Genomic DNA, 24092 nt, shown 5'->3' on the forward strand with positions numbered 1-24092 from the left:
GCCTAAACTGTTTGAGCGAATAAAAATAAGACTGCATAAAAAAACTGCATGTCATTTCAATTACTTAAAGCTACTGAAAACACAATACGTGTTTTAGTCCAACCCTCTTGGTATCTAAAATTCCTTTGTTGCCTGCCATTGATGTTACAAAAATGTATTTATGACGATATAATCTACCCCTTTTCTTTTGACCCTATTAAAATAAAGGACATTGATATAGGTTTAAAGTCTAATGTCATTTTTCATATTTCCCTCTGAAAAATGGTGGCTGTATGGATGCTTTTACTTGCGAGTTTCTTGCTTGTTGCCGTAGTTGACGGAAACGATACCTATGAGGATAAGTTTTATTTTGATACATTTCCTGATGGCTTTGCATGGGGCACAGCCACCGCAGCATACCAGGTAGAAGGAGCTTGGAATGAAGACGGTACGTTGAATTCTATTTTTATTTAATTTTGAAGCCCATTTGTAGTTGTATAGACCTATTTTATTCAACATATTCTGGTAGTAAACTCTGACAATTCGATTGATTATTGTTTGTAAAAGCAATAGACAGAATTACTAATTGGAATTCAATGAAACAGATTAGCCGAGCATTCGACCAAATATACCTTAGTCTAAAAAACGAGAATTTTTTAAGCTAAGCTAATCAAAGCTCACCCACCATCATAATTTTATATGTCCATATGTGCTCAGAACTATTTGCGTTTGAGACTCCATCATAATATAAGAAAGAAAAGACATAGAAATTGATAGTGAAATTTCTAGTTTGAGGTATATTTAAGTTTATGCCTGAAAACAAAACCCGAAAATCTTGAATCGTATACACGTAGGTAATAAATGATTTAGCAATTAAAACACACCGCATTAAAGCAAAACCGTATCTCTCAAAGTAAACCGTGTTCTGTAAGATCTACCAGAAGTTGGTAAAAGGCAGCAAGTATGCAACTAATCTTTGCTATTTTAGGAAAAGGTGAAAGTATATGGGATAGGTATTCTAGAATACCAGGAAATGTTGACGATGGCAGTACAGGAGCTATAGCATGTGATAGCTATCATAAATATAAAGAAGACGTTCAGATGCTGAAAGATATTGGTGTGAGTACTACTGTTCTATGTGCTATGTAGTCCGAAACATCTGCCTCTATTTCAGCCTCTGATGGATGTTTTGACACTTGTCGGCTAGAGTAAAACCCGAAGAAAAAGTCCCTGTTAAATGGCGATTTTCCACACCTCCAGAGATGTGTTTTTTCTAACATCATGTTAAATTACGTTTACAATTACTCTAAATAAGTGTTAGGCATTCCCGTAACTTTCGTTTTGCTAGTATTACGTGAGTATTTGACCTTTGACATTTGGCTACGCACGCAGTTTTAACCGACCGAGGCGAGATCAGCTTCTTTAAAAAATACTTTGATGGAACCGGAGACGTGACATAGATGGTTTAAGGAGAAAGTGATAGTATGACTGAACTATAAAGATATTCATCTTTCCAAATATATCTTGGTTTTGCAGATCTGAGGTATCTAAATAGGTTCAAAACCCTCGCACTAGCGGAGATTCGGAATGTCCCCATTTAACAGGGCTTATTTTTTTTATCTCCACACTAGCCGAGATATAGCTATCAGAGGCTGGAATAGAGACAGATGTTTCGGTCTATGTGCAATGAAGATTATTGTTATTTGCAGAGCTTATTCAAGCTTAATGACAAGCCTATATTGATGTGACGGTTTCGGTTTTCCTCCCCATATAACAAAAACATTACAAAAGGTGTGGTTTAAGAAAACTGTTTTGTAAATGTGTACTACAGAACGCAATACATTAGATATGAAAATATGCCCTTATCAAAATGTATGATTTTATCAGAATTGCCTTGGCGATCATGATGTTCATTACATTCATTGTCATTGATGTCGCATTAATTTTTTTTTTTTTTTCGTACGACCACATGCATGTCATCTTGCTATAGATTATATCTCTGCATTTTGGCATTTACCCCCACTTTGAATTTTTATTAACTCAGTAGATGTGCGCTTCTACTAGGAAGCTGACTACTGCCATATCTAGTCTCGCTTTCTCGCCTTTTACTCGCCCTTTTATCCTCGCTTTTTCACATTTTTCGTCGCTTTGTCGCCTCTTTCCTCGCTTTCTAGTGGGCGGAATGTCGAGAGTAGATAGTATTGTATCTTGAACCAATATAGGTATTTTTGAATTCAGGTAAATGCTTATCTTAATCGCGAGAATATCTGTATAATTTGTGCTCCTCTATCTTTTCAGGCCACTCATTATCGTTTTTCCATCTCCTGGCCTAGAATATTACCAGATGGAACCAATAAGACCATCAATACTAAAGGAATAGATTATTATAATAATCTAATATCAGAGTTATTGAAATACAATATAACACCAGTAGTCACATTATACCACTGGGATTTACCACAAGCTCTGATGTATAAAGGTGGTTGGTTAAACGAGGATAATAACAAATATTTTGCTGAATATGCTCGGCTGTGCTTTCAGCATTTTGGTAATAGGGTAAGAATTAAAGGGATTGTAAAAAGCTTTCCTCACTAATCGCGAATATGATAAAACATATACACATCCAAAAAAATCTAGAAAACTTCTTTACAATCCCATTGATAATAAGGTTTTATGAACTCCGTCTAATACCTTGACTTCATTAAACACTTTTCTTGTATCGCGAAAGTTTGTACATGCAGCGATCGTTCGGAGTGTCCATAAGTGACAGTTGAATATCGAAAATTAGACAACAAATGGACTTCAGTACACATTTATAGCGCTACCTGTTTTATTAGATTAGGGCGTAAAACTCAATTTCCTTTCATTTTATTTTAAGGTGAATCATTGGATTACATTCAACGAACCATGGGTGGTGTCGATTCAAGGTCATGGTATTGGAGATATGGCACCAGGTCTGAAAGGCCTTGGCACCAATACATACATAGTAGCTCACAACATATTGAAATCACACGCTTTGGCTTTTCATATTTATGATGAGGAGTTTAGAAAAACTCAAAAAGGTTTGATCTGGTCCAGTGTTCTATTTTGCTATAACAAAAGATCATTGTGGTTGAAATCTATATTAATAAAAGTGTCAGTCTTGATATAAGCCCCATTCATCTTATGACCAAACAGCTGTATCTTCTATACTTCAAGCTGTCCTACAATGCACCTCTGAAATAGGTTTCACTTGAATCACAAAAGAAACAAACTTCAAATGCAACATCGAAAAGTCCTGTAGCATCTATAAGAGACTCCGTTAAGAAATAAATTTCCAAATATTATGTTTATTTTAACAAGATTTGAAGTCGGTTTGAAAGATTGTGTTTACGTTTTTCAATTTGTCATTTTCTTTAGGTCAAATTGGTATAACTTTGAGTTTTTCCTTTGCGATACCGGAAGATCCCGGTAATCCATCCGACCTCGAAGCTGCTGAAACAGCTAATCAATTTAGTTTTGGATGGTTCGCACATCCAATTCTAGTCAATGGAGATTACCCTGAAATCATGAAGTCTCAGGTCCACAATAAAAGTATGGAAATTGGTTTGTCTCAATCTAGACTTCCAGAATTTTCTGACGATGACAAGGCGAACATCAAAGGTAATGTATTTTTTTCATCCAACCGTTGATTATCAAGTTCGGTCCACAAAACATAGTTGACAGGATGGTATGGAATTATGAAGATATAAGGTCGAAATTATAATGAACGCTAGTTAAAGAGGTATTTCGTCAGATCATTGATTGATATAAAAGTAGCTCATAAAATGATATGAAACCAAACAGACCCACATTTGAATCAGATCATGTTATAGGTAATATTTTGTACATGTTTGAATTTCACTGCCAGTGGTGTTACTGTAGCTCTTCCATAAAAGAGGCCGGTACGGCTTTGACCCTCCCCCCCTCCCAAAGTCGTATCACTATATATATAAGGAACAGAATGATTGGGCCTACGACCGGCCACCCTTCCCTCCTATGGTAATTATGTGGCCCCTACTCGCATTTACATAGAATTCATAGAATCGATAGGTAGTCAAATTATGTTGATTATTTTTAGCACATTTCGAAGCTTAATTCCAATTCCAGGTACAGCCGACTTCTTAGGTTTAAACCATTATACCTCTGTCTATGCCACCGCCATGAATTTACCAGCAGATCCTCCTAGCTTTTTTGATGATTCAGATGTTAAAACGTTTCCCGATCCTGAATGGCCAAGGTAACATCTTTATATTCATAAATCATTACAAAAACCGGAATATGTTTGCCACTTATACGGATAGTTTTTTTTTCCAACAGGCGATACAGATGTCGGGAACACACTTAATGTTGTTTGTTGCGTTGATTTGCCACAGGTAAATCAGGCTCCTAGCTATTCGGAGGGGCAAGTAATATATCTGGAGGGGCTGTAGGTTATAGCGTTAAATTTCATTAATGGAATTGGTCATTTGGGGGTGGGAGGGGAGGGGGGGGGGGGTATTTACACCCTTGCCCCTCTGTAGCTACGAGCCTGAGGTGAATAATCTTAATTCAGTTTGGTTTTTACCCTCTTTAGATCTGGTTCGAGTTGGTTGAGGGTGTATCCTAAAGGTTTTAGAGCGGCATTAAACTGGCTAAAGAAGAAGTACAATAACATCCCTGTTTATTCCACAGAAAATGGGGTGTCAGACAGAAATGATACCCTGTATGATCAGAATAGAATCAACTACTATAGAGACTATATCAATGAGATGTTGAAAGGTACGGTTTGATTTTACAGGAAAAATAATCAGAAGAATATGACGTCATTAGTTTCCATCCATGATAAATGCGATAGATATACACTATACAGTTTTGTTATGGTACATTGAAATTTCAAATTGATACTCAATTATGACGAAAGGAACAAGCTGGTAGCAAAAAAATGGCATCTCTTCTACAATTGCGCTGCTTTTATTGATACTATATGGGCAATGTTTCTCAATAATCACAAAAGGAACAAGTTTGTAAAAAAAGAAACGACATGGTTTGCTTTTAATTTAAAAATTTGAAAATTGGATTCTTCAAACATCACATTTGCAAAATCTTTAAAGGGATTGTACAGAGGTTTTCTATTTTTTTATGTATATCAGGGACACTAATAGCATCTATTTGCACCATTCCAATTTTCAGTCAGACGTCACTGGTTCCTGCAATTTCACTTAATCTAAGTGTTTGATGACGGCACTAATAGCAAAATATGCTCTATCGCAAAAGGCTCTTTGCGATTTTTTACGTTTTTAAACGCCTAGTTTAAGTGGAATTGCAGGAATACACATAAATTATTAGAAAACATCTTTACAATCCCTTTATCTACTTAAATATTAATATACTAATATATCATCGGATTAACGGTTACTTTAACATAGTAAATATTCCGCTCCCAGTAAAAAGCGTGCGGATATCGGGGTTTCCGAATTTTCGGCAACCGGATAAACGTGGCTCCACTGTATATAATTATGTCCACGGCATCAACTTATCAACGGTCAATAAAGTAATGACAGACTAAACAGCATCATTCTGTTCTTTTAGCGGTTAAGATCGACAAATGTAATGTCAAGGGTTATTTCGCCTGGTCATTAATGGATAATGTAGAGTGGTCACGAGGTACAACAGAGAAGTTCGGCATGTACAGAACAGACTTTACCAAACCAGACAGACCAAGGACTCCTAAAGCTTCCTCAAGATACTTTAGACAGATTACTAAGGACAATGGGTTTAAACCAGGCTATCCTGGGCTAAGTGGTATGGCTACTGGTTTAGTACCATACGAGAATGAGTTTCTGTATGACGACTTTCCTAAAGATTTTAAATGGTCAACCGCTACCGCAGCTTACCAAATTGAAGGTGGTTGGAACGAAGGGGGTAAGTCACAGATATCAGCGTATGAATGTGAAATGATTAAAGTAAATTGGTCACAATAATTTGGGCATACAGTAAATTGGTCACAGCAAGCTAGTCACGAGGTAAATTTGTCCCAGTGATATGGCTCTAATTTGACCACGAGGCAATTTAGTCACAACTTTGGACCAAATGACCATACTACTGTGACCAATTCACCTTGTGACCAATTTACTGTGACTAATTTCCTCTGTAACAAAAATTCCGGTACCAAATTTACTGTGACCAATAAACCAACATCAAAAGCGAATAGACTAATTCAACTTTTGTATTCATATGCGACTCTTGATGTTTTGAAGCGGCCCAACACGAAGAATTTAATTCTGATCCTAATATTGTCCACTTTGTTTTAAAGGGATATTCCGCTTTTTGAAATATTTTCATTATCAAATACATCGTAAAATATACCTGAAAATATTTCTAAAGTATGCTCTTTATATCTATGTATCTACTTGATCAAACTGAATTTGTTTTAAAACGGTTAATTAAAAACTGAGAGTACTAATTGTTAATTAAGCAGCTTGACCTAGATGTTTTGCTGGCTCAATATCATTAGTTGAAACCTTAAGAATACGTAGGAGCAAATTTTTCTCTACAATAAGGCTTTGGATTTTTTTGGTTGCAACTTTGAGATTTAAGGGACACGTTTCTCCAGATTTTGGTGTATAGTTTTCATAAATTTGAGAAAAACAAATTTTCGACCTACAAAAAAGCGGAATGTCCGTTTAACATAAATTGAATGTACCTAAATCGAGTTGAAATATAAATAAAACATATAAAACACGTCAATCGTATATCGATGATAGGATAGATATGTACTGCCAAATATACTTAATTGTCTTTTTTTCCTTTTAGGAAAGGGTCTGAGTATATGGGATGTGTTTAGTCATGAACAAGGCCACATTGTTGATAATTCTACAGGAGATATAGCTTGTGATAGCTACCATAGATATAAAGAAGATGTTAAGCTGTTAAAAGAGTTAGGGGTAGGCTCTAGGTTCATGTTCTATATACCTAAAAGTGATAAACAAAATACTAAAAGGTATAATGTACACTTTGGAAGCGTTGTACATCGGATGAAGAGGTTTTCTAAATTGTTTATGTGTATCGGGGACACAGAGCATTAATTTGCACCATTCCAATTTTCAATCAGACGTCTGTGATCCCGCAATTCTACTAAAACTAAATGCTTGTTGCACCAAATCTTTCCTCTATTTGTACTGCAAGTCATATGTGTTCAAATAGAAAACAAAATTGAATAACGAGTGTGGTTTTTAATTCCAGGTGTCATATTATCGATTTTCAATCTCATGGCCCCGTATTCTACCTAATGGAACACCAGATCACACCAATCAAAAAGGAATAGACTACTATAATAAACTCATCGACGATCTCCTGGCTAATGGTATACAACCGATGGCATCTCTGTATCATTGGGATTTACCTCACGCGTTACAACTGAAAGGTGGTTGGCTAAACGATTCCATTCCAGATTGGTTTAATGACTACGCAAAGATTTGTTTCGAAAAATTTGGTGATAGGGTAAGCTCAAATTTTGTTTTGTACTTTGTGATGAATGGTTTTTGTCGCTCATATTAGACGCTTAGAAGCATGTTTCAATAATTATGTAATGGATATATCGTCTTATATAGATATTCTATTCTTTAGTCATGACGCCTTGTAAGTCTAACTGATGAATATATACACAGTCTAGTTGACCAAGTTTGATATATGACTGATACATATGTCACTTAAGTTCATCATTAACGATTTACTTTATTGAAGGTAAAATACTGGATGACAATAAATGAACCGAGCTCGATATCTGTGATAGGTTATCAAGTTGGTGTAATGGCCCCTGGTATGAAAGGAGGCTTAAAAGCTCGCTACCACGTAGACTATAATTTAATAAGAGCTCATGGTAGAGCTTATCGGTTATATGAAAAAGATTTTAAGAAAACACAAAAAGGTTTGAATAGTTGTTTAACTAATATATTTACAATTTCATGAATATTATCAGTGATGGTAAAGCACCAAAGGTACATTAACGCCATTCTTTTCGCTTATATCTGTATACTTTGTTTTTGATGTCTTTGGTACAAAAACAATAAGTTGATTTTGTTTGATACAATCCCATTCAAATCTTTGATGTTGGCCGTTAATTTAAGGTTAATTAAAGCGTAGTTATTGAATTAGCTAGTGAATAGGCTGTCTTTGAGAAGAGGTAGAATTGGTTGGAATTTTACTGGGCATTGATTGAATTATTCTGCTGATAACAGATTCCTACAAATTTGACTGTGAATCTCAGTGAATCAGTAATTTTATTTCATTTATTAGAATTAATGTCAACGTCTAGAAAAATTGGAAATAAATAATTTGATTTTGAATATCAGGTAAAGTCAGCATTGTTCTCAGTTTGAATTGGGCTCAACCGAAGAATCCATTAGATGATTCCGATGTTCAGGCCGCTGACAGAAGTATGGAATTTACTGGTGGTATATATGAAAATCCTATTTATGGGTCAGGGGACTACCCAGAGGTTGTCAAAAGACTTGTAGCTGAGAAATCCAAAGCTGAAGGCGTCCCAAATAAACTTCCAGCCTTTACTCCTGATGAAATCAAGATGCTTAAAGGTATGATATATCATTAACGTGGTCATGTATATTTCCTGGCAAAGATCATGGATGTTTGATTTCAAATCAAAAGAACAGGTTAACGCCACTATCCCCGCAAAATGTCCCCCATTGCCGAAGGAAATCTCCTAAATAAATGGATAATATTTTTTTTCAGGCAGTGCTGATTTCTTTGGAATGAATTTTTATACAGCTAGTTTGGCAACTAATGACCCCAGTGGTAAATCGGAAGCTAACGCTCTATCTGAAACAGATCCTCGATGGAAAGGGTTTGTTATTTTTCGATTTTAAAGACATTGTAAAGATATTGTATGTGTATTGGGGACACTGATAGTATTTAAGTCTTTAATGACGTCACTAATCGAAAAATATGCTTTATCACATCAGGCCCTTCGCGATTAGTGACGTTATCAAACACTTAGCTTCAGTGGAAATGCAGGAACCACAGACAAATCTTTACAATCCCTTTAAGGAATATTGATTAGTCTAGTGGAAGATGCGAGTTTATTTATCTAGCTAGTCTATAACCAGGAATCGAATTACATTAACCTCTTCATGATGTCGGTACAGTGCACTTTTAAATAAAATTATTTTATTTAGAACACAATTCAACGCCCCTCCGAATTATAAATATTGAACAGCGCAAATTTAATTACTTTTTGTCTACAAATATCGCCTCCAAAAGTTTGTCTCACATATCCATAATTAATTCATAATCAGCTAAATTAGAATGAATTACCAGCAAAATACCAATGAGTGACCGATCAAGAAAGGTCAAAAAGTCTTTTATTGTTTATCCAGACTGTAATTACATGGACATTTATGATTGGTTAAAACTCTTATTTATAAGAAAATAAATATATGATACAGAATATATGATAATATATAGGAAACATCAATTAATCAAAAAGTTTGCTTAATTTGAGACATTAGAAAATAAGGAAACCTATCTTTAACCTCGCATAACTATGCAATATAAATGCGTGAGATCATAATATGGACATAAGTCATTTGCGCAAGAATCCATATGTATTTTAATCTGTTAAATGGGTTTTTCTGTTTAGATCAGCGTCCTCTTGGTTGAAAGTAACACCATTTGCTATTAGAAAGATGTTAAATAGAGTGAGAAGAAAGTATGGTGATATTGGTATCTTTGTGACTGAAAATGGCGTATCAGACTCCACAGGAACCCTTTATGATACAGATAGAGTTCATTATTTACGATCGTATACCAATGAAATTTTGAAAGGTAAATCGAACCTGTTTGTTTGGTCAATTTTAGCCTTCCGTCGTAATGTACTTTGATGTAAATTAGAGAAGGCCAAACCTTCTAAATCTTATTAATGGAAACTAAACATTAATTTCTTATGGATGTGACTCGCCTCCTTGACGCTGTCTCTGTTTAAATAAGAGATCCACCTGAAAGAACAACTGCACTGAAGTCCTTTAGAGGTTCAATGCTCAAATTGCAATCTTTTGATTCTTCAGCTATCAAAATTGACAAGGTGAATGTAATTGGCTATACTCCCTGGTCTTTAATGGACAATTTTGAGTGGGCAAGAGGTTATACAGAGAGGTTTGGCCTGGTGTACGTCAACATGAGCGATCCATCAAGACCTCGAAGTGCTAAGCTTTCTGCTAGGTGGTTTTCTCAATTGACGTCAGAAAATGGTTTCAAGAGGGGCTATACAGCAATAGGAGGAAGAGGTTTGGCGGTCCAAAAGGAGAACGAATTCTACTATGGTACATTCCCTAAAGATTTCGCTTGGGGAGTTGCTACATCTGCTTATCAGATTGAAGGTGGTTGGAATGCTGACGGTAAGTGACGTTTCAGTCTTTTTGTTAACTGATTTAATTCAACTTTTGATATACTGACTGATTTTTGAGCAAAAAAATAAAAGATATCTGAAATTCCGACAACAGAAACTGCTACTTTGCAACAATCTGCTTCCTGGTAGGGAACAATCTTTCGGACAAAAGGCAAAGAGAAAAACACGATCAAATAAAACTATTCAAAGCTTGTCAGAGACCTGAACATTTCTCATTCTCAGTTAAGTTCTTACTCGAATTCATAATGCCCCTTGCAACAAAAAAATGTAAAATTTGAATGTGAAAACGCTAGAAACATTTTGCCGGTAGGAATAGATTGATATATTTTTTTTTTGATACATGCAACTGTAGTAGCTGCTGAGATCTAAGTTAATTATGAAAAGTGGTGTGCAACCCTTGGTCGCGACTCTAGCTACAGTTGTAACGTTTGCAAATATTGCAAAATGACATACAAATCATTTCCATCGTGATACGCAAATATTTCACGAAAGAATATTGATGGTTGTTTGTATTAGGCATTAGATGTTAAACATAAAATGAAATAATATTGTAATCGCCATCCTAGGTAAAGGACCCAGTATTTGGGACACATTGACGAGTAAAGGATTGGCCAATAATGGTGAAACTGGTAAAATAGCCTGTGATAGTTATCATTTATATAAAGATGATGTTCAGAAAATGGTAGATTTAGGGGTAAGTTAGTAATGTTTGTTTATGAAATCCTCCTGAAACAATAGACACTAATGCGAAATTATGGTGGCAATCAGCAAAGTGAGTTCGTGGACATGATTAAATAACGTATTTCGGGAAATGGCGATCTTTTTTACATGATTTTTTTTTTGCTTTTATCTTGCAGTTGAGTCACTACAGGTTTTCAATATCATGGTCAAGAGTTTTATCAGATGGTACAAAGAGCTCTAGAAATCAGCTTGGTATAGATTATTATAAGAACTTATTGAAAGAATTAGATAAGAATGGTATACCACCGATAGTTACACTATACCATTGGGATCTACCACAAGCACTATCAGATCGTGGAGGTTGGACTAAAACATTCATACAAGACGCTTTCGTTGATTATGCCAATCTGTGTTTTGAAGAATTTGGTCAATGGGTAATTAACTTTTCTTACTTATCTATATGTTTCTGAAATTAAGTCATGACATTTTCTTTTCCACATTGGACAAGTAAAGAACGAGCAACGTCATGTATTGTACGATGAGGAAATATTTGCTAGACTCTCAGCGCCACTGAGTAGAATTTTTCTAGAAATTAGGCGCTATACATATGCATTATTATTATTATCATTATTATATGAGCTGCTAGTTTTTTTTTATTTTCAAGGATTGGCGAAAATAAAACAGTGGTTGACGATATAGAGATAGATTTAAACTTTGCCATAACCCATACTAATAGTTAAATTTTACCTTTTCGTGTTTTGAAACAGGTTAAAATATGGATAACTTTCAATGAACCGCAAGTGTTTACTACTGGTGATTTTGATCTACGTGGTCAAGATGGTCAAGTACAGTATCAGAAAGCACACAATGTAATTATATCTCATGCTAAAGCGTACCGATCATATCATAAGTCGTATGCATCTAAGCAGCATGGTAAGTTGAAGAGCTCTGCTAGTCCATATTTATGATCAGTTTGAAAATGAATGTCAGTAACTGTGGGTATAAAAGGGGGAACACCGACTAAACTGGGGACAACTGTCGAGATTGAGATTTAAAAATGCAGAAGCTCTGTGGAAGCGGCATAGGAGCAAGCCTCCAACGGGACGTGTGAGAGTGTTATTCCGCAACAAAAGGATTGAAAAAAAGAATGGATTTAGTTCATTCAGATACATATTTTGGGACAAAAGATTTTTAATTTTAAATTTTTTAAAAATAAAATGGGGTGCAATCGGGGGATCAAACCAGCGGGGCTTCCTATGATCAATTGTTACACTGTAATAAAATCTTGAGAATAGAAAGTCTTCATGACTTTCAAAATATGCATATTCGTGATCTTCAATCAACAAACACAGAACAGCATTTTAAGTGTCTTAAATGAAATAGTATTGACTTTTCTTCGCTATTGCTTTTCCAGGTAAAATAAGCATTACATTAAATGGCAATTGGGCTGAACCATTAAATCCTGTAAGTCTATCAGATTACGAGGCTTCTGATTGGACCATGCAGTTTGTATATGGTTGGTTTGGTCATCCAGTGTATGTGGACGGAGATTATCCAGATATCATGAAGGAAAGAGTAGGTCAAATAAGCAGGAAACAAGGCTTCAATGAATCTCGCCTGCCAACGTTTACTGATAAAGAAAAATCTATGATAAATGGTTTGTATATGAAGGTCAACTAAATGAATTTGCCACTCTTGATGATATGTTTGTGTTGTAGTATTTCGGAGAACTATTTGAGGCATTAGTTGTCATGGACGAATCCAAAGATTAATGACTCCAGTGTACTGGATTGTCTGAAATTTTTCTAAATGAAATGACTTTATATAATGTCACTGTTTATAAAACAATTTTATTTTTTTCTTCACATTCTGGTCATGGTTCAAATAGCTTGTCTTCGACTAAACCTTGAAAAATGCATGAATTTCTTTAACAAGAGCAAACACCGGTTGGGAAGGTATCTTTTACGATGTTTACAAACATCAACATACACGATGGTCCTTGATTTGTTTGCAGGTAGTCATGATTTCATTGGATTAAACTTGTATTCAACTGATATGGTCACTAAATCATCTAATGATGCTGGAAAACTGAAACCTGACTACGGTAGAGATATTGGAATCACTGGGTCAAAAGATCCGTCGTGGAAAAGGTTTGTATAAAAGCATACAAAAGGCGTAATTCGTGCAGAAGAGCTGAGAGCATATTTTTAAGTGTTCCATTTTTCCAATTAGAGTACTCCCCCTTTAGTACATTCTGTGCATTATGGGTGACTTCGATTGGAGCCCGGGTTAAACTCGAGTCATTCGAGTCACAACCGAACTGTAATATTTTGTAGAGTTGAGACTCGTGTGACGCAATATTTTACCCAGTTAGAAGCTCTGGTCCGACACTCACTATTTGGAGAGTCAAACACGAGTTAACATCGTAGAATGGAATGTCTATATTTCATTTCATGAAAAGGCTAAAAATTTCAGGCATTCCATGGAAGGGCTGATTTCACAGATTAACTGTAACATATATATGGTCAAAAGTCCCGCCATATTGCCTTAGATCGATCAAATTCAGTTGCGACCCTCACTCGGCTTGCTCGCTGAAGATAATTACGTCATTTCTCCATCAACTCTAGCTCGACCACAGAGGTTCAATCGAAGTCACCATGAGCATTCTGTTGCTAATTTTAGAAAAACCCCTCGGAGTTTCAATTTGCATTGAAAGAATGTGTTTAACACTAAACTGTTATCCTTCTTTAAGCGAATGGCAGACAAATGGCATCCAGATACCTTCTGAACATCATACCTCAGATTAGAATAATGCTAAGCATAAAGAATCCGAGATATTCATTCACAGACAAGGAATGAATTATGAATCCACAGGAACAATCTTTGACATACATATCGAATACGATCTCATTCTTGGTTCAGAAAATTGTCGGTTTCATAGCCAAATGCTTAACCTTCAAAGACCATTTTTACCTTTCAAGGGCATCAGCAACCTGGTTAGCAGTAACACCATTTGCTATTAGAAAGTTGTTGAACTGGGCCAAGATTAACTTTGGTAATGAGGAGATTTATATAACTGAAAACGGTTATAGTGATTTGTCTGGAGAGAGAAATGATACGGATAGAGTTGAGTTTTACACCCTATATCTCAACGAGGTCTTGAAAGGTATAAAATATTATATACTCATTGTATTAAAAAAATGTGGCGTCAAATATGTTTCTTAGTATCAAAGCTCTCGCATATGTATTCTGACACAAACTATAATCGATCATTTACGAGCTAATGACCAGTACGCCGAGCCCATAGTAGTAAAAATTGCCAAAAATGAAAGGTTTGCGTCTTCCCATTCTGTTCCGTATACCAAGCGACCCAATGTAAATGTTTCAGATAGTTAATTTGTCATAGATAGTAAATTTACTGCTGACCGAGAAACAAGAAAGTGGGCGATTGCAGTCTAGGCATAAGGCATGATGGGTATGACCTATTGAGAATCTAATTTTTAATTTTTGATTTCAGCCATAGACTTGGATAAAATAAACGTCAAGGGATATATGGCTTGGTCATTATTAGATAACTTTGAATGGAGAAGTGGAACATCTCAAAAGTTTGGACTATATCAAGTAGATTTCACTGATCCAGCCAGGCCAAGGAAAGCAAAAGCATCTGCTGCATTTTATTATAAATTGATCAAAGATAATGGTTTCGAACCGGGATCTGAAATTGATCCAACACCTCCTCAATTACCATACAAGGAAAAGTTATACATGGGTGAATTCCCTGATGATTTTTCGTGGGGAATCTCAACCCCAGAACTCGTTACTGGTCAGGATTATCTGAGTCAAATACAAAATTTACAGAAAATAATTGTAGGTATATGATCCTTTAAGGCTTTTTAAAAAGGTTCTTAAAAATTTACATGGATCCTTACTCAATGCCAAAACAAATTTAATATATTTATTCTATATATCGAACGATACCACAATTATCTGTGACTTGTTTTGATCAATACAATGAAGTGAATGGAGTTTTACGACCTATTTTTGTGAGTGAGATCAAAGAATGGAGAATGGAGAAATGTCACCATTCTCGTAAATTCCAAAGAATCTTGATGAAATATTAGTAGAATTTATATCAGACGAACATGTTGCTCCTGGACATGAGTGAACAGAAGAATGTTATGAATTAAGCTTAAACGAGACATATTTCTTTTTTAGAACCTCATGAAATAGTATTTATATTGTCAGAATTTGACTTTTTTGTCTATAAACTGTTTAAATACGTCTTGATATTATTTTCAGGGGGATTACTTCATATTCAGCCTGTCTTATTCGAAGATCATGAAAAATGAGAAAGCACAGGATCAGATTGGCATACAATATTATAACACTGTTTTAGATGACATATTAGATGTTGGCGTCAGGCCAATTGTTTCCCTGGATCTAACTAACTCAAATTTGAATGATTTTGAAATCTATGCCAAGATTTGCTTTGAACATTTTGGCGACAGGGTAAGTAAAGATTTTCAATAATTACTTTTTTTTTTATTAATGGTTAAAGGGCATCCCCAACCCCTCCGAAAAAGCTTTGCACTGTGGTCACTATGTTGTAAATTTATGTATCAGGTATCGTGCGATTGTTTAATTTAGTGCGCATTTACAGGTATAAAATATTGGTAAGCTTTAGTTTTTTGTCTGGGTCAAACACGTTTAATCAACAAATGTGGGACAAAGCCCCGTAAAATTATTACATGTATATCTTCATTCGCTTTTTTTTTAATTGAACCCACCGAGATCCAAGTTCTCATTCAGACAACACTTCATGTAGATCTAAAAATAGCGTCATGCTTTACACAAAAACGTTCTGGAGTAAGTAATTTTCCTTCTTGACTTGACACTTTAATATTTCTAGGTAAAGTCATGGATAACATTCAGGAATCCAATAAACAGCAATGATATTGATGATCCCGAAATAATACACAAAATGATATTAACCCACGCAAAGATAGTACATATATATAGACAACAGTTTCAGCCAAAACAAAAAGGTAAAAAAAGAGCATTCCTCGGTATCTTGTACGAGGTTATTATCTTAGTGAAATAGATATGTAATATAATCCACCCATTAATGTCATGAACTTTGAAAATTTATTGGTTTAACGCTTATCTATCCTTGTTACTCTAAAATAACACGGTCATACCCTTAAAGATGGGTTTCCTTATTTTAAGTGTCAAAATAATTGATTAATTGGTGTTTCTCATGAATTATCATGTATTCTTAATAATATCATTATGTTCTTCTTGCATATAATAAAGAGTTTTAACCACTCATAAATGCCCATGTATGTACAGTCTGGATAAACAAAAAAATACTTTTTTACCTTTCTTGATCGGTCACTCATTGGAATTCTGCTGGTAATTCCCTTCTAATTTAGCTGATTATGAATTAATTATGGACATGTGAGACAAACTGGTATTTTTCCAGGTCATTAGAACACCTCTACTTTCTTTTCATATAAGTATTAGTTTTTTTTATTTTCTTAAATGAAAATAGAGAACCCATCTTTAAGGACCGAGCATCGCGTTACTTACTCCCTCCAGCATAGCAAAATTGACAGCATGCTCAATTTTTCGGAAACATATATACGTGTTTTTGTCAACAATACTTTTTATTATACATATTATTTTTCATAATGATGAAATTGAATGTCCTCATAACTCAATGATATTGATAATTCTGGTTTTTAGATAAACAATGGCATTGAATAGGGATTCCGCTCATGGGCAAAAGGGCATATGTTGGGTATAGCATCACTCTAATAAAATTGTGTCGTTTACTTCCTGATATGTTTCGCCTCCGTTTTGATCTAGCAAGTTTTCTACCACAGTCCCGTTCTAATGATGTTATTTTTAACCAATCAAAGATTAAGGATCGTTTCAAGATTACGAAAATGAATTCTGAGATAACGAAACCTAAATTGCTCTACCTTTGGTTGTTTTGTTGTCATTTTTATTTAGAAACTGGCCACGCTGGTTAAAAGAGCACCTTCACTATCCGCTCGACCAATTTCTTTTAGATTACATAATCAATAATAGTGTTCACAGCTCATCGTCGAAATTTGAGCCTTCAATTAGACTCGAATTTTAGTGAGGCTATGCCATATATAAAAAACAAATATATAGAAATAGAAATAGTTTGAGGTATATTTGAAGAGATTATGCGATTTTCGTGCGTTTTAGTACTTCTTAAGGCTATTAAAGCACAATAAAGACCCAAATCAATCCCTGAAAATGCCGACTGTTCCCCTTTAAAACTAATGTCAGACGAAAAATATCAGGGAAAAAACGCAATTTTAATCTAATTTTAATAAGATTGGTATGACAATGGCTAACTAATTAAATCTATTTTTTCAGGTCAAATTGGTATTGGACTCAAATCTCAATGGTATGAACCTGACGATCCATTTGACCCCAGATCATTGAGACAACGAGATATCAAAGTAGCTACAAGGTTTGATTGGATAGCACATCCTATATTTCTGACTGGTGCATACTCTGAAATGTTGATGAAACAAATGCCGACCCTAAAGCAATTTAGTCTAGAAGAAAGTGAAATGATTAAAGGTAAGAATTTTAATATACGGACACTTTAATCGTGTTTTGTTTCATTTCGTAGAGCAAGTAGAGCGATATTCCCGACATTGAAAACTCATTATCCTCTATTTGGCAACTACATCATCCTGTGATTTGCCAAGTATAGATCGTTTCCCATATATGGACTATACAGTAAAAATGATAAATTTTATTCGCCAAGACTAATAGAATTTTAGATGTGGAGACGGACACAAAGGGTAAGTATAAGAACGACATTATGTTTATTGCCTGACATGAGAAAAAACTATTTTAATTAACTTCATCTGATAAAATGTATTTTAGATCAAAGTGCAAAAGAGCAGTACCATTAACATATTTGAAATATTTTCTCTTCAAGGTTCTGCTGATTTCATGATTCTTGATTATAACCACACAATGATAGGGTAAGATATTATTGGAAATTAACCAGAGTTTGATATAACAGTCTTTGTTGCCGATGCATCCTTTAAGGATTGAATCTTTAGAATGCATCATGTACCAATTTATCTGGAGACGAAAGGAGGATACTTTGTGAAAACTTTGTGAAATGGACATTGAAAAGCATCATGTTGATAATTGCGACAGGTTATATTTATGTCATAGTTATATCGCAGAATTGGAAATCCGAATTTGTTTTCTCCGAAAAACACACAATGCTAACGCGGTGAACTGCACACGTATAGTTCTTACATGTAAATAACACACTAGACTGTAGTTCACAACTATTTTAAATCTGTTCCACGACTTAATAAGTCGAATTTTGATAAAGGTAGGCCTACTACGTATGGTTCACAGCCATTTTGAATCACTACCTTTAAAAATGCTTTAATATTTCAACCAAACCTTCAAACTATTTTTAAAAGCTTAGAAATGACTATTTGGTTTGAAGGCTTTGTTGATAGTGATTCAAAATGGGTAAGCTGCTCTTCACAGAATCATATTCTTTGTTTTCCATTTCAGACATTCGATAAATACAAATTCAATAGATTTACGACATACCTTGAGATTAATAAAGAATAGATATAACAATCCTATGGTATACCTCGGCGATATAGGACTTAATCGCTTGCATTACGACGACCTCTTTGTATATCTATTTTACCCTAACCAAGTTTTAAAGGGTAAGTGTGAGGTTCTAAAGCAAAGTCGACTTGAGTCTTGGTTCTTTACATTTTCTTAGTTAAGACGAGAAAGTGGTGGGGTAACGCCGGGCCAGCTAAATAGAAACGCCACTGGCTGTGGGTTCCTATCTCGATAGGCGTGTGAAAATCAGGTGACTTTGAAGAAGTCAGCTTCACTCATAATTCCAGTCGACTCAGCTGTAAATAGGCACAGATAATCTGGAAAAGATCAAGACCATGAAGTTTGGCAAGGACCAGCTGGTAGAAAGGATTCTTAATTGTGAACCTAAGGTGTTATCCTTGTAGAATATTGTTGTTTCTTTCTTTTCTTTCTTTCTAACCATTGTTAACGAACTTCCTGCGAAACTATCCAAGGTTTCACAGTTTGATTGAATCAATTAACTTCATTTGGCTGAATTACGAAAACATTTGGTGTAAGGTGTTAAGAGGGAACGGGGTGTACATTGGGCTTGGTTTATGTTAAAGATTTCAATATCTAATTGATTATCAAAGGAAGTCAATGCTGATGATATCTCACCACATCTTAGAAATCCTGTCTGAAACCCCTCATCATTTCATTATCTGTTCTGTCTAAAACAACTCGTCATTTCATTATCTATCCTGTCTGAAACAATTACTTGTCTGAAACAACTCTTCATTTCATTATCCGTCCTGTCTGAAACAACTCTTCATTTCATTATTCGTCCTGTCTGGGACACACGTTTCTCTCATGTCTGAATCAACACTTCATTTCATTGGTTGTTTGAAACAACCATAAACCTCAGACAAAAACGGGTATTGCTCCTAATCCCTCTCTTTCATTGGGTTTATTCTTTCAATCTTGATCAAAGTTTCCCTTTTCAATCATATTAACATATTAGCCATATTAACAATCTTTGTTTCAGCAATTAGAATGGATGGTTGTAACATCAAAGGTTTGTCAATAGACGCAAATACACCTCCACATTCACTCCAACAGTTTAGTCATCTTGTTAAAGACAATGGATTCTTTAAAACTCTGAACCAACTGAATCATAATGAAACCATGACTATCGAAAACTCAACTTCAACCATAACTGATGCTAGAAAACAAAAAACCACACCCCCCGGTCCTGTTTCTAAATCAAATAGTGTTTTTAAATTTATTTTATTTCCATCTTTATTAACTGTTTTCTTTGTACATATATAAATCATAAATGTAATAAAAATGTATATTTGCATTAAATTTCTACAATAATGTAAATAGAATTACTGTGTTGGAATGTGGGATGGCGTTTCAAAGGAAACCAGAGAAGTAAGCGTCTCCAATAAACAAAAACATGATATCATATAAATTGTAAATTCCCTGATTAACAGTTTGATATTTCTTTTAACGACAAATATATTTAAATTCGTGAATATCGGATAATCTATTCAACAGAATATATTTTCAGATATTATTTATAGAATACAGATAAAATTACTGAAAGATAGGTTTCCTTGTTTTTTTAATGTCAAATTAAGCAAACTATTTGATTATAAATCATAAATGTCCATGTACGTACAGTCTGGACTTTTTGACCTTTCTTCATTGGTCACTCATTGGAATTATGCTGGTAATACTCTACTAAATTAGCTAATTATGAATTATTTATGGACACGTGAGACAAACTGATACTTTTCCAAGTCATTAGAACACCTCTACTTTGTATTCCTATAAATATTAGAATTTTCATTTAAAAATAAGGGAACCCATCTTTAAGATATTTCGAAATTCCGGTACGTTTATATATCTGATATATTTCATACAATAATAATCTAAAACTGATGAAAAACGATTATAGAATATTTTTCAATTGGATACGGGAATCATTTTTTCTGAGGAAGAACCGAGTGTAATTTTATTGAGTTCCTTCTGAAGCCTTCTTTCTTTAACATCTTTCATTAACTGCTCATAATTACTACATTCTCTTCCAATTTTCATATATCCAATTATATGGTTTATGAAATCGACTTGACAAATATGGTTGGCACAATACATCATTTCGGCGGGCTGGAAATTTAAAAAGAGAAACATATTATTTAAGATTGAATCATACTTCAGAAGTGTGTTTCGTTTTATAAGCATAATTATGACAAATTGATTAAAAATTTCAATATGAACATAGCCGTATGTACGAACTCTGCTTTATAGTCTTTGCGGTGCAGAAAAGTAGGACGTAAAACTCCATTCATTTCATTTCATTTATAGTCTTTGCTATAGTAGACTTACGATTTCAAGACAACAGAGCGAACCTTAGTTCAAACCTTATTTGCTGATCGTTCAGGACAGCAAGCGTTGGTGAACAAAGCCAACAATAACAAAGTCTTAAAGGGAAAAATGCGCCTTTTTGACCAATGACCAATCATACTTTAGTGTCAGAAACGGGATTTTTCCTTAGCTAAGCCAATCAATAATAGCGTTCCTATTTTCAGATATGTTTGGATGAATTATGATGTTTTCGTACATTACTTGTACTTCTGAAGACTTTTTACGTATATTCAAGACTCAAATCAACCACTAAAAATGGCGCACTTGATAACAAAACTGATGATAACTGCTGGGCCAATAGTCACATTATAACATAAAATACACAAGTAATTGACAGTATTATCACCTACAGGCTCTACAGTTACGGAATTATTTACGTCGGAATGTAACAATCACGTCACAAACTAGTAGTGAAATGCCGGAAGTAACGAGACTCGCAGAATACACAACAAAATCTGCAATTCACTACCGAGGCATATTCAACTTTACAGAAACTGACGAGGATTGCTAAATGTCCGTAGAATACAGAACCAAAACTGCCATTCACTTGTAGGTAGATTCAGCTTTACGGAAACTGCCGAGAATTGCAGAATAGAAGAAGGTATAACTTACCTGGCTGTCGTAACAAGCGTTACAAATAAACCAACAAGCTACATTTTCTGGTAATAGATCGATATCTATTATAGAATTTATAGGTGTTGACTGAACTAATGATAATGTTGCGACACAAATTAAAACAAACACGGAAGTCTTAACGATGAATTGCATAGTGAGAACTTCGATTTCCTAAAAAAAAAGAATAATAATTTTGATTTAATTACTGTACTGTGACCCTAGAGTCATATCTAGTACATATGGGTTTGATCCCTCTTTCTCTCTGTTTAAGTTTGAAATTTTGTGTTGATAACCAGGAAAGCAAAATATTACATGAGCAACTCAAAATTTCAAGTTAAAATCCAAAATTGATAATTGATAATAATATCAATAACAAATGAATTATTTTGTCTCAAAAAAACCATAAACAAAACATTATTTGACCCAAATATCGATTACAAAAACTTTAATTTGTAAAAATCATAAAAATCATAATTTGATAATGAATCGATCACAAATAAATAAATTTGACTCGAAAAGGCATCATAATTTGATAATGAATCGATTACAAATGAATAAATGTGACCCAAAAGGGCATAATAAATTGATAATGCATCGGTAACAAATACATTTGGCCTAATAAGAGCAAAATGTTAACCAACCTTTTCTAGTACATCCACACGTCTCCGAGTCAGCTAGGACAATATTTTTATGAGGTTTCATCCAAATATTGAGTCATTTATATAGTTCTATCAGAAAATGTGCTAATAAGCATGCTATAATTTAATTCACAGGCCGAACTATAATGAGACAAAACCAATGTCAATACGTCAATGCACGTCTATGTACACTATAAGCCTTATTAGCAGGTTCGCCAGTTAATGAATGTATAAAAATCATTCTTTATCAGAGTTCTGTAATATTATTTAAAACTTGTCCCAATGAGATTATAGCTTGTCCATTATTATGAATTCACGTTGATATAAACATCACGATATAAAGGCCATGGTTCGCCATTTTCTGGGGTTGATTTGGGTCTGTAATACACGTATATAGAAATAGTCTTCAGTAATACTAGAAATGTGAAAATCGTATAAAAAAACGTGGATAATACTTGACACACATGGATTTGAAGGTTCAAATAAGCTTAGGTAAAACAATTCCAGTTTCTGAGAGTTACAAGGATTCTTCATTGCCTACTCATTTCAGCGCTCCCCATTCTTTCCTTTCACTATACCATTTACAATTTCTGTTATGCCTTAATGTCACCCAGAATAAAAGCAATTTTTAATTTGACCAAATTTTTTAACAAAGACCAAAAAAAAGTGCGACGAAAACGAGGGGGTGAAGTGGGGAAAAGCGAAACGGAAACGAAATGTGTAATGCGAATTAGAAAGAAGTTGAAATAGAAAAGTGAGAATATTGAGAATGTGCAAAATGGGGATAGATTACCTCCGAATTGGGAAGGGGCTATTTTGAAAAATGCATCGTGAAGCATCCCCATTCTCTTATACTCTATAAATTATTTACGGCACTGGGCCCAGTTTTACAAAAGTTTAAAAAAAATTTAAAAACTTTTAGTGAAACGGTTCCCTGAGATCTAAATTGTCGCCATATGGCATATCATGTTATTTCGTACAGGCATTACGGCTTTGGCTTTGTACGAAAATGAACGATCGAGATATCTATGCTTATAAAATCTTGAAATTTCACGAAAACGAAAATTGTAAAAAACAAACTGTTGAGTCTGATGCTTTCTTCAGTGACCTTTCTACTTGGTGGTGGTGATAATTTGATACAGACAAAGTGCTAATTAAATGCTAGTATTATGGAAATGGTGCTAACAATATACATACGATAACTATGAATGGATATCATGGAAATTGTTATTGCGTTTAGAAGTGACATGATTTAAACTTTAAACTGTTTTCTTTTCTGTGGCGATAATTGATTTCTGGTGATCAAAATCACGTATCACTCACAGGTGCTTGGATAAAGGGAATACATATTAAACATATTATTAAAAGGAATGTTGCGCCACTTTTTGACCAATCATACTTTAGTATCAGAAATTTGTTTTTAGCTAATCTAATCAGTAATAGTGTTCACAGCTCACCGTCGAAATTGGAGCCTTCAAATCCATGTTTGTCCAGAATTATTCGCGATTGAATGTTAAAATGACGACTCGTCAATTGAAGATACTTTGTGATATATAGAAAGGACTTATATAGAAATAGTGAGTAAAATTCCTAGTTTTTAAAGGAATTTTGCGTTTATTCGTATATTTCTAGTACCTTTGAAGATTATTTACATTATATTCAAGATTAAAATCAACACCCCTAAATGACCCTTTGAAACCAATCGTAGTTACCATGCT

General features: G+C 34.4%; 2 protein-coding genes across 2 annotated transcripts; one reads left to right on the top strand and one right to left on the bottom strand.

The window, feature by feature from the left end:
• Positions 1-261: 261 nt before the first annotated feature.
• Positions 262-20020, top strand: LOTGIDRAFT_174304 (hypothetical protein; the record flags this gene model as incomplete). Its single annotated transcript, XM_009052905.1, has 28 exons — positions 262-427; positions 968-1098; positions 2278-2535; positions 2858-3041; positions 3379-3621; positions 4108-4237; positions 4574-4758; positions 5569-5901; positions 6793-6923; positions 7222-7479; positions 7723-7906; positions 8331-8570; positions 8728-8839; positions 9635-9819; positions 10059-10388; positions 10966-11093; positions 11257-11514; positions 11848-12013; positions 12495-12737; positions 13095-13230; positions 14062-14246; positions 14598-14947; positions 15380-15589; positions 15990-16125; positions 17492-17701; positions 18069-18114; positions 18671-18831; positions 19737-20020. 28 exons carry the CDS (start codon positions 262-264, stop codon positions 20018-20020), a joined length of 5583 nt encoding a protein of 1860 aa, XP_009051153.1.
• On the bottom strand, positions 19973-23858 carry LOTGIDRAFT_239075 (hypothetical protein; the record flags this gene model as incomplete). The annotated part of the gene is made up of 3 exons (XM_009052906.1): positions 19973-20863; positions 21734-21907; positions 23832-23858. The coding sequence occupies 3 exons, from the start codon at positions 23856-23858 to the stop codon at positions 20663-20665; spliced, it is 402 nt and encodes a 133-aa protein (XP_009051154.1). The 3' UTR covers positions 19973-20662.
• Positions 23859-24092: the final 234 nt, after the last annotated feature.

The sequence above is a fragment of the Lottia gigantea genome (genome assembly GCF_000327385.1).
Source record: "Lottia gigantea unplaced genomic scaffold LOTGIsca_190, whole genome shotgun sequence".
Lineage (NCBI taxonomy): Eukaryota > Metazoa > Mollusca > Gastropoda > Lottiidae > Lottia > Lottia gigantea.